Here is a 13,848-nt window from a genome sequence, read left to right as displayed (position 1 = left end):
GTGGAGGCATAGCCAGCCACGGGGAGAAGTCAACACTGCCCCTTCCTTCCCCCACAAAGACAGAGGAAATTACTCAGAAGACAAGTTGACTCAGTCTTGAATTTAAACCCACTCATTGAGGGATTTACCTAGGAACTCCTGAGAGAATTACCTGGAAGAATTAGTTCCAAGGGTAAAAAGATGGGGGGGCAGGCACTTAAGGTGAACCTTCACCTAGTTCACTTCTCCATCCTTTGGCCATTTTTCCAACTTTTTCTGAGCATCTGCCATGTGCCAGGCACTGGAGGCGGGAAGCTGACAAGTTTGGTACTTACGTTTGCTGGAGTCATGGGCCTTGAGCTTTAAGGGACTTTGGGGATCATCTAGCTCAGTTCACTTATTTCATAGACGAAGAATCTGAGGTTCAAATTGAATGCTTTGCCTGGGCTCACGGGAGTGAAGAGCCCAGAGTGAGTGGATGCTCTGACCATCTCTCTGTGTGGCCTGCATCTCCGTGTGGACTCCTCTTGCAAGTAAGCTTAGGGAAGCCTCAACTGGAAAGCAGTTAAGATCACTAGCTTGTGAGCAGACGCACAGCCTCACGCCTACAGCCGCACGTCCACCACCATCACTTTAGAGTTCATCTGGAAATAAAACCCGGCGAAGCAGGTTGGGTCCCCACCTAAATGTATTCCTTCCTTACCCCAACTCTCCAACATGAAGAAGTGCTTTTTTTCTTTTTACTATTTTTATTTTGCACTATAAAAAACAACAACAACAACCGACAACAACAATGCTTTTCTTCACATTCGTATGGATTTTAGGAAATTATTGCCTTTTCCCCTGGAGAAATAAAACCTACAGACAAAAAAAGCAGTAGTACCACATTGCAAAATCTGCAAATCCCAGAAGTCAACAGCTTGAAGACAACCTCCAGGGGCAGGGAAGAAAACAAGTGTCACAAGAGACGAGACACGCACACAAGAGGACAGCAAGCTGGGGAAACGACCGTTTCAATGCCACCGACCCAGATAGCAGGTACCCTTTTTCTCCTGGCATCCACTGCCACCACCTCAAAGTGGTGATTTTTGATCTATGGTCTGAAGAACTCTTTTCAAATGACACAAGAGTTGCTTTGAGGAGAGGTACAAGGAGAAAGGTTCAAGTATGAACAAGAATCATGCCACAGTCCAAAGTCAGGGAAAAACCCACGGTGAAAGGAAACCCAGAAGGGTCAACGTCTCGCTGCTGCAACCAGCTGCCTCCATTGGACCCAAGAGGGAGTCTCAAAACATGAGGGTTCCAATCGGCATATGTATTGTGTCCCTACAAACCCCATAGGGTTACTTTCCTGACTACATGGTGGTCGGCTTATGCCCTGAAGCAACACAGACAGATATTGAGACTGCCAAAGTTAAAAAAGGTGGAAATTGTGCTTCCTTCAAAATGAATTGGCTTCATAACTGCCTTTTCTCCGGGTTTAGCAACTGCTTTCTCCCCCGTTGCTGCAGGTATTTATTGCCTTACGCTTGAAATGAAAAGGCGAACTTTGAGGTGCAAGGACTGGGCAGTCCTGAGAGGGCAGAGGGTCTGGACGTACAGTAGTCAGCACGTGCTGTGCTCTCATAATGGCTTGGCCTTCCTTCGGTCCCGAGAACCTATCCCCGAGATCAGTCTGAAGTTCATTTGCAAGCCTGGTGACCACTGACTATCCCACTAGGGCAGTGGGACAGGGTGAGGTCTTCAGTATTGCACAGGTATGAAATGTCCACGAGTTTAAAATACAAAATCACAGTTGTTCTTGGGGCTGGGCTGGTTCCCGCATCCCAGTTTTAGCAGGATGTGGCTGTGGCCATGGGGCTCCTGCTGAGGTCTGAGACAGTCGAGTGGGTGGGCACCGGCGCCAGCACTGAGGTAGGGAATGTGCAGTAGGAACCCTGCACATCAGGGCTCAGTGTCTGCAAATGAGCTATGAATGAAGAGCCGGCTGCCTCCCCTTGGCAGGAGGGAGGCTGAGGGGTGGGCGTGGAAGGCAGGATCTCAGATTCATACTGCAGGAGCTGGCCCATGAAGCCAAAGTTGGGTGAGATCACACTCCTCCTCTGCTTGATGTAATCGAAGGCATCCTTCAGGCGGAACTGCTTGGTCTTCATGAGGTAAGCCATGCAGATGGTGGGCGAACGGGAGATCCCAGCCTCACAGTGGACCAGGACCTTGCCTCCCTTTTCTCTGACACAGTCTGGAAGGAGGAAAAGACAGTAGGAATGAGCTGGGATTGGAACCCAAAGGCAATGTCAAAACACGAGAATTAAACATAAAAGTGGGCTAGTTATCAAACTGTCACGCCTGCTCAACAGCTGTGGTCCTACACCACACTTTTGCCAGTCTTTAATCCTGACCGGTGAGGGTAGAGCTTTTGGGGTCCCACAAATGTTTAACCCCATATAGGACCTTTATAATCCTTAGAGCTGCTTCCCAGTTCTCCAAGATACTTCCACAGATTCTGCCACTAGAGGCGCTTGACCTGGAGTAATCCCTTCCTAGGGATGCCATCTTAACTTGGGTTCCATGGATGGGTTCAAGAGGCATTGGAAAATCCTTGAAAATGCAAGTTTTTATTGGGTATGCACATTTTTCTGAGGGCCCCAGGCTCAAAGACTGATTTGAAGAAGCAATTCTTGTCTCTCTGGGTCTGATTCTAATGGTGATGACCTAGCCCCTATCTGGTAGAGGCCTTCCAGCCTCTCTGTGCACCCTGTCTGGCTCTGCCAGGGTGGATGCTTGGCTCAATTCCCAGGGTTCCCACCACCAAACATACAATAAATAGTGCACAGCCACTAATTATAGCCCTGGCTAAGTGATGCTTACTAGACGGAGGATATAAATGGCTTTCACAAACTCCATCTTGCACAACAATGGGAGTCATTGCTATAAAGCTCCCACCATCAGTTAGCATTCTTTAGCTCAATATGACAAAAAGGGAGGTGGCCTTCCTTTTCTGCTCTATTCGTCCCCCCAAAAAAAAGCTACAACTGTTAAAAATGGGAAGGGGTAAAAGGTTAAACATATATACACATCAAACAAAAATCACAAAAAATACAGTCTTCAATCTCCTGTCTTGCTAGTGAGGAAACAACTACATCACAGGAAGTTAGATGTACCTGGCACTATGTAAGGCCACAGTATGCAAAAACACAAGATTCTGAGGGGCAAAAAAAGTCAGCCCCTTACCCACCTTCCTTTTCAAGTTCAAGGAGTTTGCAAATGAATCTGTAACATCTAAAAGGTCACGTTTCTGAGAACTCAGAGAGGAACCCTGAAGTTTCCCCATCAGAGCAAAAGTCCTGAAGGACACCCCGGGGTAGCTCATTAGAGGTGCCCCCAATTCAGTCTCTGACTCAAAAGAAAAAGTGTCCCTGTAAATTAGTTCAAAGGAGAGACCCCAAATCCCTAGGATTACAGGGTAGTGACTCGGACTTTCCTTTGGTCCTGTTGGCTTCTTTTGTAGTCTAGCTTTTAACTGGCTCACATCCAAGAAAGCAAAGGGCCTAGAGTGCATTGCTTCTGGACCCCACTCTACCCCTCAGGGCTTGCCTTCCAAGTGGGCCTTGGAGGAGGTTAGTACATGCTTCGGCCTCAGTCCCTCCTTCCATCAGCAGGGCAAGGAGTCTGGGGAGAAGCATCCTGTGCTTTCAAAAGACAGTGGGTTTGTGTGGTTGTGTACACAGAGACAATACACACACAGGATAGGGAGGGAGGCTTCTGAGACACGGATGGGGGCGGGTTTCATGACCTCACTGAGTAGCTATCCAGGTAATTAAATAACAGGCTGAGAAGGGCAAGGCATTCCCAGGGACAGGGAGAACAAGTCAAGGGTTTCCCACCCTGAACCCACCATTTTGACTGCCTCTCAGAGACCTAAAGGAATCATCCCAGCCTAGAGACTCAGGGTACAAGGAGGACAGGCTCAGCCTTCTGCCTCTGGTGAGTTTCTCCTTGGGTTCCCCGTGGAGCAGAAATCATGTGCGATGAGCAGAGGGCCCTGCAAGTGGCTGATGGGGGGCCTTTAATTGCTACTTTCACTAAGTAATTATTGGTGTGCCCAGTATCTGCCTTTACCCCTCCAACATCCTTCAGAACAAGATACAGGAAAATCAAGTCTCAGCTCCAACAACTATGCATGTTAAAGGGAAAGAAGGACTCAGGAAAGGCAAGACCACAAAGCCCGGTGCTTGCAAATTTGAGACAGAAAAAAGTCTGCCCAGCCCCCGAGGGAGAGGGATGGGGGAAAGAGAAGATGTCAAATGGGAAAGGATCCAGGCTACACTGAGGAGCTGGAAACCCAAAGCTCAAAGCCTTTTCCAGGCAAAGGAACCAGAGGTTTCCAGGCCCACACAATGGAGTAAATGAAAACTGCCTCACGGAACGTTCAAAGGAAGCATAAGATGCCAACTTTCCCGCGCGCGGAGCTTGAGTCAGTGCTATCTTTAATCCAAAACTAGCTGAAAACGCAAAACAAACTGCCCCCAAAGCGGTTTGCCAAAAACTGTGGAAAGCTGCTGGGGCCCTTGGGGCTCAGTGCGTAAGTAGTGCTCTCTCCAGCCTTCTGTTTGCTTTTAAAAATATCCCAACCTACGTAGAAGCAGGGTTAGGCTGGTTCTTTCCCTCCCCTGCTTCCCTGGCATGGAGCATTACGCACGGACGCACTCTGCTTCCCACCCAGCCAGAAACAATAACAAGAGCAGCAGTGAGTACTGCCATAAAGTTATATTAATTCATTTATCTTGCCAATTAAAGCTCCTATTAATAGCAACTCAAAACCTGCCCTTTGCCTTTTCAGTGGCTGCATCCTTTCTCGGCTCCAACTCTTGGTCGTGGCGTACAAAAGACACTTCTCTTGGCGAAGGTAGCCCCCATCAGTATGTCAAAATCCAAGATCACGTGTCCCTAGGGCGCTCCCAAAACAACTGAGGGGGAATGGCTGAACCTACCAATGAAGTCTATTGCTTCTTTAAAGTGGGAGCTGATGTCAGCCGTGTGGCTGTCCTCCACAGGGATCCATTTGTAGTGTAGGTGGGTCATGCAGGCCTCGGAGGTCCGCCGAGAGACATTCAGCAGGGCCGTGATGTGCAGGTTGGCGAGGAACTCACACTTGGACGCATGGTAGGCACTTCCAAGGTAGAGGAATGGGAGAATTTCAACTGGGCCACCCTGGAAGCAGGGGCAAAAGACAACCAGGAAACACTGGATGAGCTTGCTCAACAACCTTGACCTATTTGTTTTCAGGTGGGAGGTTCCCTTTCTGGTTTCCAGGTAGAGTTCAAAGCCAGGGCAGTTCAACCTAGAGTGGGTGCAGCCTCCATCCTGGAAAACTCTCTAGCCTACATTGCTACCTTGTTACTCAGTGACAGCAAAGCCCACACAGCATAGATTTTCATTTTCTTACACATATCGAGGAGGCAGGAAATGCCAGCAGCCTTCCTATGCTGCCAAGGATGAGAAGCAGTGTGGCGTGATGGGAAGAATTGAGAGGCCCGTGTGAAGTTCTAGGTGCCCTGAGCACCAGGGAAGCCCTTTAACCTTGGGGCAGCCTCAGTTTCTTTCTAGATAAAATGGGAAAGGGTCAAACAAGGTGAACTCTCCCCTTTACAGTCTTGACGTTTTATATAGTGTATCTCATCAAACCTAGGACTGTTGATCCTAAGATGCATTCAGATTTCAGAGATGTTAAAATGTGCCCCCTCCCCCGCAAAAAAGTATGCTTCTTAAGAAATGAAAATAACCGCTACCTACCCTGAATTCTCAGATAAAGAAAAGCTGTTAGGTCATGAGCAGAGGGGCTTCCCCCACCCCTGACCTTCTTCGTGTGGGCTGAAGGATGTTGGTGAGAGATGCTCACATTCTCACCCTTTTGGGAGGCCACCCACACACCAGGTTTCTAGTTAAAGAGGATCCCAATTAGAACCAGAGACCATCGACCCTGAGGCAAAGCTAAAAAGAACTACTAGCTAGTCAAACTCTGGCAGTCTCAGCATTTCCAGGGTGGCAAGAAAAGCCAGCGATGTTGGAACAATAGGAGCCCCTGGAGATTCAGAGGGAAACACTGAGCTGGGGGGACAGGGGCTGTGAGCCTTTCCCGTATCATCCATCCGCTTCCTGTGTTTCCATTTCCTGTCCCGGAATAAGAGTGGAATGGAAACTCTGCCAGGCCAATGATAGGGAAAGGGGCATGGGCCGAGGGCCAGCAGCAGGCAATTCTCAAATTACCTGGCCCATGGTGATTGCTTTTTCTCTCCTGAGAAGTCAAATGTTTAAGCAAAGGTAGTTTGGCCACTTGGAAGAAAGTTAGAGGATTTTACAAAAAGTAATAATAGTAACAACCAGTAGTTTATTAGCACCTACAAATCCTGGCCCCGGGGTTTAACACTTTAGATGTACCTACATAGATCTCTCTCTTTCTCTTTAGAGCCTGGAAAATGCTGACATACCAGGCCTGGGATCCCATTCAACTTCTTCTGAAGCTCAGCCCAACACAGCCCTGAAACCATGATCTTTCCTTTTCTGAATCTTCTGTTTAGACTCAAGAGGAAGAAATCAAAGGTTAACACGACCTCGCCTGGCTTCTCTCAATGCAGAAGCACTTCTAAGAAGTAGCATGAGGGGGTTCCCCAGATGAACCCTGGAGACACATCAGGGCCTCCCCAGCCCTCACTTGGCCAAAGGTCTGTGTTTTCTCACAACATCCTGCCAATTCTTGTTTCTCTTTCACTTTCTGAAAAACCGGGGGAAAACACCACCCAAACAAATAAACACCAAAATAGAAATCTAGCTAGGCCGGATGCCCACGGCTCGCAAGCCAAGGGTTCAGACATGTGAGTATTTTTAATAAAGGAAAACAAACAAAATAACAACCCTGGCACCTCGCCAAGCTAACAGGCTTCCTGATCAAGGATCCCATTGAAGGAAAGGTCATCTGGCTTTACTTGGAAGTTTATCCCCAGGGGCAGAGCTCTGCTCATGGCAGGCAGCTGGCATTTTTGGCAGCATCTAGATGTCTTCCTTCTTATGATTTGGATATGTTCTTATTTTATGGGAAAAATTTGAAAAGCTCCTCCCACCAAGTCAGGTGCCTAAAATGACCCTTTTCGGAAAGAAGGCACGTGGAAACCAGAACAAGGTCCTGAAAAGAACCAGAACGGGGAGTTAAGAGAAGGGGGAGCTGGGCCTAGTGCTGCCATGAATCCAGCTGCAGGATGCTTTGCAAATCAATCATCTCACTGGCCATGACACAGTTTTTCCCTCTGTAAAATGGGAATGTGGCTTTTCATCTCTGATTTCTGCCAGATTTGGGTTGTTGCTCCCCTTTTTCTCATCTTCTTGCATCATAGGTAACCCCCTGACTGAGCCTTCCACTTTTTCTTCCTTTAATGAGTTGTCAGAAAGTACGGTTCTTTGAAGAAAAAAAACCCACACGTTTGTAGAAACATGAAATCCTCTAGTGTCTCCTGATCTGCTCTGGTTTCAGAATTTATGAAATTATAACCATCAGAAACCCTTAGAGGAGACTGCTTACCCATCCAAATAGTAGTTTCTCTGCAGCTCTCTCCCAACCTTTCCCTCTGCCCCATTTCAGTTAACAATACCAACAAGACATGCCTTGACAGTAGTGGGTTGATTTGTGGAAACTGGAGCAGGAACAACTACAAAGAAGATCAACACTGGAAGCCTGCAAGTCAGCTCTGAAACGTCTTCAGGGAAACCTAAACTGATATTTCGAAGCTTCTCTGCACCTCCCAGGCCAGCTAATAATAATATATCTTTCACTTCCCCTTTTTCTCCACAAGCCGTCAAGCATCCTGTGGCTCGTTTGCTCTCGTCAGCTTGTTTGCTGGAAGGAAGCCCATTTACTCTTGGATGGAAACTCAAGTTGGCAAGCAACAGAGGCTCTCTAAAGCTACAGGGCTCTGCCAACACCCTGAGCCACAAAAGAACCAACCACCGCGGCTGCTGAGCCCTTACTGAGTGGGGAGAGGAAGAGTCAGGGTGGTGAGGAGGGAATGGAGCCAGGGGGTGGGGGAGCACTTCCACAGCGTGTACCTGGTCATAAGCTGGTCTGTAGCTGATGCTGAGCACTGGTTTCCCACACTGGCCGATGAGGGCTCTCTCAGTTTCAATCTTCTCTTGTGAAATGGGTTTTACGTCCACGCAACACTCAGGATATTCCGAGTAGAAAGTCTCATAGCCCCCTACAAGAAAAGAAAAGTAAGACAGATGTAAGCATTGATTTCTCAGGCTGTCAGAAAATGTCCAGAATTAATCAATACCCTGACTGTGGAATAGTCAAAAATATTAAGCTAATATAGATTCTGGTCATATAAAAAAATTGAGCCAAACTAACTAATAGTTTTAGAACAGAAATGGGCTTTACACCCACACACCACACACACACACACACACACACACACACACAGATATTCTTCTAAAAAGCTGTAGTTCAGAGAAGCAATGATTAACTTTTTGTGTCTATCAGAAGCAGCTTAAACTGTGAAAGGAAATATATTTGACATCCAGCCAATATTACCCAAATCCTTCCAGAAAACAAAAACACATTTTTCTCTCTTGTTTATCTAAAATGCAGATGTGATTATACAGAATTTCATTAATTTTCCAGAAGAAAGATACTCTTAAAATGGTCTATTTCATCCCTAGCCCATCAGCTCTGAACTAGATTATAGATGGAACCCCCTCTGTTTATAAGGGAATGGGGGCTAATATGAGGTTTAAATTGAAGGCAATAAAACAGCCCTGCCCTTTCTCACTCCCAGGGTGCTAAGAACACTGCCGACAACCCTCTCTACAGGTCCAATTTAGAGTAATCAATCTAGTTAATTACCTTCCAAACCGAACTGGAGGAATGAGGCTTCTGAGCTTAATTCTTAGCCACTACAAGAAAAAACCGTCTCTCTCCCCTTGATGACCACCTACCCTCCCTTTCTATCTCCTTATTACCCTCCCCTCCTGAACATTCTCCCCCACAAGCCCTCAAAACGATGTCAACTAGTGGCAGGCATAATTCTGTAAAAACCCTTAACATTACATTTAAACTTCTCCAGATGGATCACTTAAGGTAAAAACTACTCTCTGACCAAGTCACAGACACTTGAGTATATAAACAAGCCTTCTCAGGCCCAGTACACTCAGCAGGGAAAAACCACATGAAAAACTGGCCTCTGAAGCCTCAGAATGCCAAGTGCTGGAGGGTGAACATGCCAGCTTTGCCTGGGGAAACCCTTTGCTTCCAATCCAAAGAAACCTAAGGCACTTTCTAGAGCTTCCAAAAACCCCGCTTCTGTCTTTTTCTGGCCCAGAGAATTCACTTGGGGTCAAATCATCAATTAAATATGCATTCTGAGACCACGTATTTTCCAAAAAGCCCCTCCTTTTTTCTTCTGTCTTTTGGTGTTGTGACAGCCCCAGAGCAGAGCACGTGGTGGCTTTTTTAAACGTGGTGGCTTTTTTAAACCCCAGCAGTAGACAAATGGTTAATGGATTACATGGCAGTCTCCAGCTCCCTCCCAGAAGCTGCCGGCCAATTCCTAGAATGAGTCATCTTGCCATTACAGCTTCCTCTCAGCTTGCTGGAACTGCCCCCGCCCCCATTTAGCACACTCAAATCTCCCCTGTGGTCACTTCAACAAATAGCCCACTGGGCCTCCCCAGATAAGCTTCTGGTCCTCTACAATGACGGTGTTCCCGGTCATGAGACAGGAGGCCAGGCTGGAGGGGGACGGAGGTGGAAGGTGGTGGAGGTGTTTGTAGCTTGGTTTCCCCCTCCCCTCCACCGTATCCTCTGGCCCTGTTCTCTTCTAGGAGGCAGAGAGAATGCCAGACCTACACTGACCCACAGCTTCCTCGGAAGTGGTGTCTCTAGTTAGTAAATCACTTCCTGTGCCTGGGCCTCAACATTTTGGGTTCCAGGAGACAAACTGAGTGATATGGGATGGAAATCTGGAGGAAGAGTGGCCCAGGCCCTCCCAAACTTCAGAATGAGGCTTGGGAAAGAGAAGCCTTCAGGCCACTCCATCTCTTGGCTTTAAATAGAGCACTTAAGAGTTGGCTGTTAGGAGGACAGACAGGAGGTGCGGGTGTGGGCTGGGTCCTGCCTGCCTGTTGACAAAATAAGGCAGACAGACAAAGAGTCTCAGTGTAGTTGAGGGACAGATAAACAGGCCCTGCCTCTTCAAGCTGGGGTCAGGAGGAGTCCTCCAGATTAGATGGTCTCTGTCTTCCACCCACTTCCATCAGAGGCATGGAGAGAGAACATTCCTCTCCGGTGCCTCACTTGAGTTGCAAGAGTCCTGGCAATACTTTTGGCTGCTTCAACCCTCTTCAGAGTGATTCTGCTTTTGATCACCACCACATTACCCAGGGGAGCAGGGCAGAGAAAGTGCACAATGGATGTATAAATGCGCACTGACACCATTCAGTCAACGTCTCATTTTAGGCGGTTTTTTTTGGCGGGGGGAGGGGGGATTAAACGAAAGTGTAAAAAGGCCTTGCCCCCAAGATCTGAGATGCCACTAGATTAAAACCTCAACTCGTACCTGGACATGAGTTAGGTAAGGAAATAAAAATTCTTTGGCAACAACTTAAAGTTTAGTAGTATAAGGGTAAATATCAAGCAATCTGTACTGAAATTTAAAATGCACACAACTTTCAACCTGGCAATTCTCATAATTTTACTGATAGATAGTGCACATGCAAAAGCATTTGGACAAAGATATACTTGACCACATTGCTTCAAATAGTGAGGCTGGAAGCAACCTACTGGCTATCAGCAGGGGACCGGTTTAAAAAGTGAAACAGAGGGGCCGGACTGGTGGCACAGTGGTTAAGTGCGCGTGCTCTGCTTTGGCGGCCCGGGGTTCCCAGGCCCGGATCCCCGGCACGCACCAACGCACGGCTTTTCAAGCCATGCTGTGGCGGCATCCCATATAAAGTGGAGGAAGATGGGCACAGATGCTAGCCCAGGGCCTATCCGCCTCAGCAAAAAAAGAGGATTGGCATCACATGTTAGTTCAGGGCTGATCGTCCTCACACACACACACTCTCTCTCTCTCTCTCTCTCTCTCTCTCACACACACACACACACACACACACACACACACACACAAAGTGAAACAGACATGTACGCTCTGATCTCCCAAGATCTAGTTGGGTGAAAGAGGCAGGAACAGGAAATACACAAAATTATTCTGTTATTTAAAGATATTCACGGAAAATTAACTTATTTAAAGACAAACAAGAAATAGTTGGTGGTCATCTCTGGGGAGTGGAACTGGGTTCTAGAGTGTGCAGAAGACTCATTTTTCATTGTACAGCCTTTGTGCTGTTCAAATTTTTACCTGTGTATGTTACTTTCATTAAAAAAAACACTTTAAACATTAATTTTCCCTGAGATGTGAATCTACAGGGTTGCCTACTTCCTGTGAAATAATTTCTAAACGGTCAGCATGGCCCCCCTGGAGAGGGGTGGGGAGCAAAGATAGGACCAGGAGGGGTTTCCTGGAACATATCTTTCATGCTACGGGGGAGGTGGAAGCTTTTCCTGTACTCACTGCTAAGAACAGGAGATAAAAACCACATCAGGAAGAGAAAGAAATCAGGGGCCATGTGTGAAACCTCTGCAGAGCTTGGAGGGCATCCCTCTATCCCCTGGGGGCTGAGCCTGGGTGGAGGAGAATTATCTTCTTCTGCCTCTATTATCTCCCTAACAGGAACAACAGGGGACAGTCTGCAGGAGGTGCTAATAGAAGTGGGAGCTGCCCATGTGCCTCTGGAATCTTCTAGCCTGGAGCGTGTGAAATTCCCCAAATTGCAGGCGTTTAAAACAGGGCCCTCACTCAGCTCACTGTACCTGAGTTCTGAACCACAGCACTGTTACATCTCAAGGTGCCTGGACCAGGGTAGGCAGGGTCTTGGGGCACCCCCTTGGCTGAGCCCTCATGTGTGCACTGTGGGCTAGGTCTTCCACACATGTGAGGTTACAAAGGGCTCAAATATAAGGCGGGAGCAGTCATAGGAAGTGACCCAGAAATCAATGCTCTGGAGTTTGAGTCACTCACTCACCACCGGAAGTCAAAATCATCTCCCCAGCAGGTGTAATGGACAGACTGGTGGCACAGCTTCTGGGGATCTCAAACCAAAGGCCACACAATCCCCTCCACCACCACCCTGCGGCACCTCTCCTAGGTCCTGGCTCGCTGGCCGGCCCGCCTCCTACCCCTGGCCGCCTCCCACCCCTGGCCAACAGCGAGATGTCGGCCCTGGCTTGGCTCAGGACTGTCCCGGGGATGATCCCGGGGTGGGGGAGGGAAGGGGTGAAAAGGGTGGGAAGGCTGTTAGCTCCAAATTGAGCTGGAGAAAGGCCTGGGAGGGGAGAAGGGGAGGCCGGAGGAAAACAATAAAAAGCAATAAAACAAAATGGAAAGAAAAGGGAGGGACTCGCCAGGGTCAAAAAGGCAAGTAGGGTCGGTGAACACAGCCTAACGGACGTTAATTGTCCAGGCGGCAAGAAAGGGGACACCATGGCGCCACGCTCCTGGGGTGGGGGTGGGGGGTCGCGACATGCTGATCCCGCCAGTCTGTCTATCAGGAAGGCCCAGAGCCCAGGCCTCAGGGAGAGCGCCGAAACCCACGCCAGGAAACGGGGCCCGCGCCCAGCACGAGCTGACGGCCCCCAAACTGCTGAGCAGCAGCGCACCCCCTGCGTAACCAACCCCACCAAGGCAGGCGGAGAGGCTGTCAAGCGCTTTCGAGGAACGCGGGTGGGGAGGGGGAAGCTCTGAGCGCAGACACCGGCAGTGCCCTCCCCAGCGCACGTCAAGCCCCGGTGTGCAGACTCCGGCAAGTGGAGACTTCCCGGCTTCCAGGGGCGAGGAGGGCGCCCCGCAAGGAGAGGACCCCAGAGCCCAGGGCCATCCCGGCGCGGAGGTGGGGAGGGGGACAGGGGACCGGCGGCACCGACGCGCTCACCTTTGAGGAAGTAGACCCGCGGGCCGGCGGGCAAGCAGGCGAGCAGCGAGGTGAGCACGACGCGCGCGGCGCTCTCTTCGCGCAGCTTCTGCCAGTGGCGGCTGCCCTGGTCGAGCACCACCACGGCCGCCACGCCGCCGCCGCCCTCCTGCAGCAGCCGCGCGCGCGCCGCCTCGTCGGGCAGCACGTAGCGCGCCGGCACCGCGCCGCCGCGGGCCCGCCGCAGGACCACCGAGTTGAGGTTGACGTTGAGCGAGCCGCGCACGCTCGAGGCGGCGAAGGCCAGGTAGGGCCGGCAATCGAGCACCACGCAGCGCGCCGCCGCCTCCTTGCGGAGCATCTTGCGCAGCTGGCGCCCGTCGAGCGACGTGACCTTCATGCCGCCGCCGCCCAGCGGCCTCGCGCCGTGCGCCCCGCAGGTGCCCACGGCCAGGGTGCCCGCCGGCGAGGCACAAGAGGGCGACCCGCGGGGCTGCGGCCGGCCGACCGAGCCCTCCGCCGGAGCGGCCGCTCAACTCTTCTTTCCCGCCCCGCACGCTCGGCGCCCGGCCCGGCCACTCGCCGCTCCAGAAGCCGGGGATTCCGCCCGCAGCGCAGCGTTTTATGTGAATGAGCGTGCGGCCTGTGACGTGGCTGCCCATATAAGGCCGAAGATGGGCTTTCCCCGCCCCTTTGGGCTGTGGCCACGCCCCCGGGGAGCGGGACGCGCGGGGCCGGCGCCGAGCGTTAGTCAGCCGGAGCAAGAGGAAGTGGAAGGCGCCTCCCCGGTTCTCTCTGTGGCATTGCGCGGAGAGAGTCACTCGCGCATCACCGGGGACTGCCGGTGGGGTGTCA

At 50.3% G+C, this 13,848-nt stretch overlaps 1 protein-coding gene across 1 annotated transcript; it reads right to left on the bottom strand.

The window, feature by feature from the left end:
- Positions 1–688: 688 nt before the first annotated feature.
- On the bottom strand, positions 689–13,553 carry DUSP5 (dual specificity phosphatase 5). The gene is made up of 4 exons (XM_058543970.1): positions 13,015–13,553; positions 8,077–8,225; positions 4,971–5,190; positions 689–2,218 (listed from the first exon to the last, which is right to left on the bottom strand). Exons 1-4 carry the CDS (start codon positions 13,391–13,393, stop codon positions 1,812–1,814), a joined length of 1,155 nt encoding a protein of 384 aa, XP_058399953.1. The 5' UTR covers positions 13,394–13,553; the 3' UTR covers positions 689–1,811.
- Positions 13,554–13,848: the final 295 nt, after the last annotated feature.

The sequence above is a fragment of the Diceros bicornis genome, chromosome 6 (assembly GCF_020826845.1).
Source record: "Diceros bicornis minor isolate mBicDic1 chromosome 6, mDicBic1.mat.cur, whole genome shotgun sequence".
NCBI classification, from domain to species: Eukaryota; Metazoa; Chordata; class Mammalia; order Perissodactyla; family Rhinocerotidae; genus Diceros; species Diceros bicornis.
The sequence above is the reverse complement of the archived record's forward strand: the minus strand, read 5'-3'. Positions and strand labels throughout refer to the sequence as shown.

What these genes read in the sequence shown, in the direction of transcription:
- DUSP5 (XM_058543970.1), bottom strand. Translation starts at nt 13,393, where the DNA reads ATGAAGGTCACGTCGCTCGACGGGCGCCAGCTGCGCAAGATGCTCCGC. An exon ending in ACAGACCAGCTTATGACCAG is followed by an intron (nt 5,191 to 8,076) that starts GTACACGCTGTG and finishes CCCTGCTTCCAG; the next exon opens with GGTGGCCCAGTTGAAATTCT. An exon ending in AGAAGCAATAGACTTCATTG is followed by an intron (nt 2,219 to 4,970) that starts GTAGGTTCAGCC and finishes TCCTCCTTCCAG; the next exon opens with ACTGTGTCAGAGAAAAGGGA.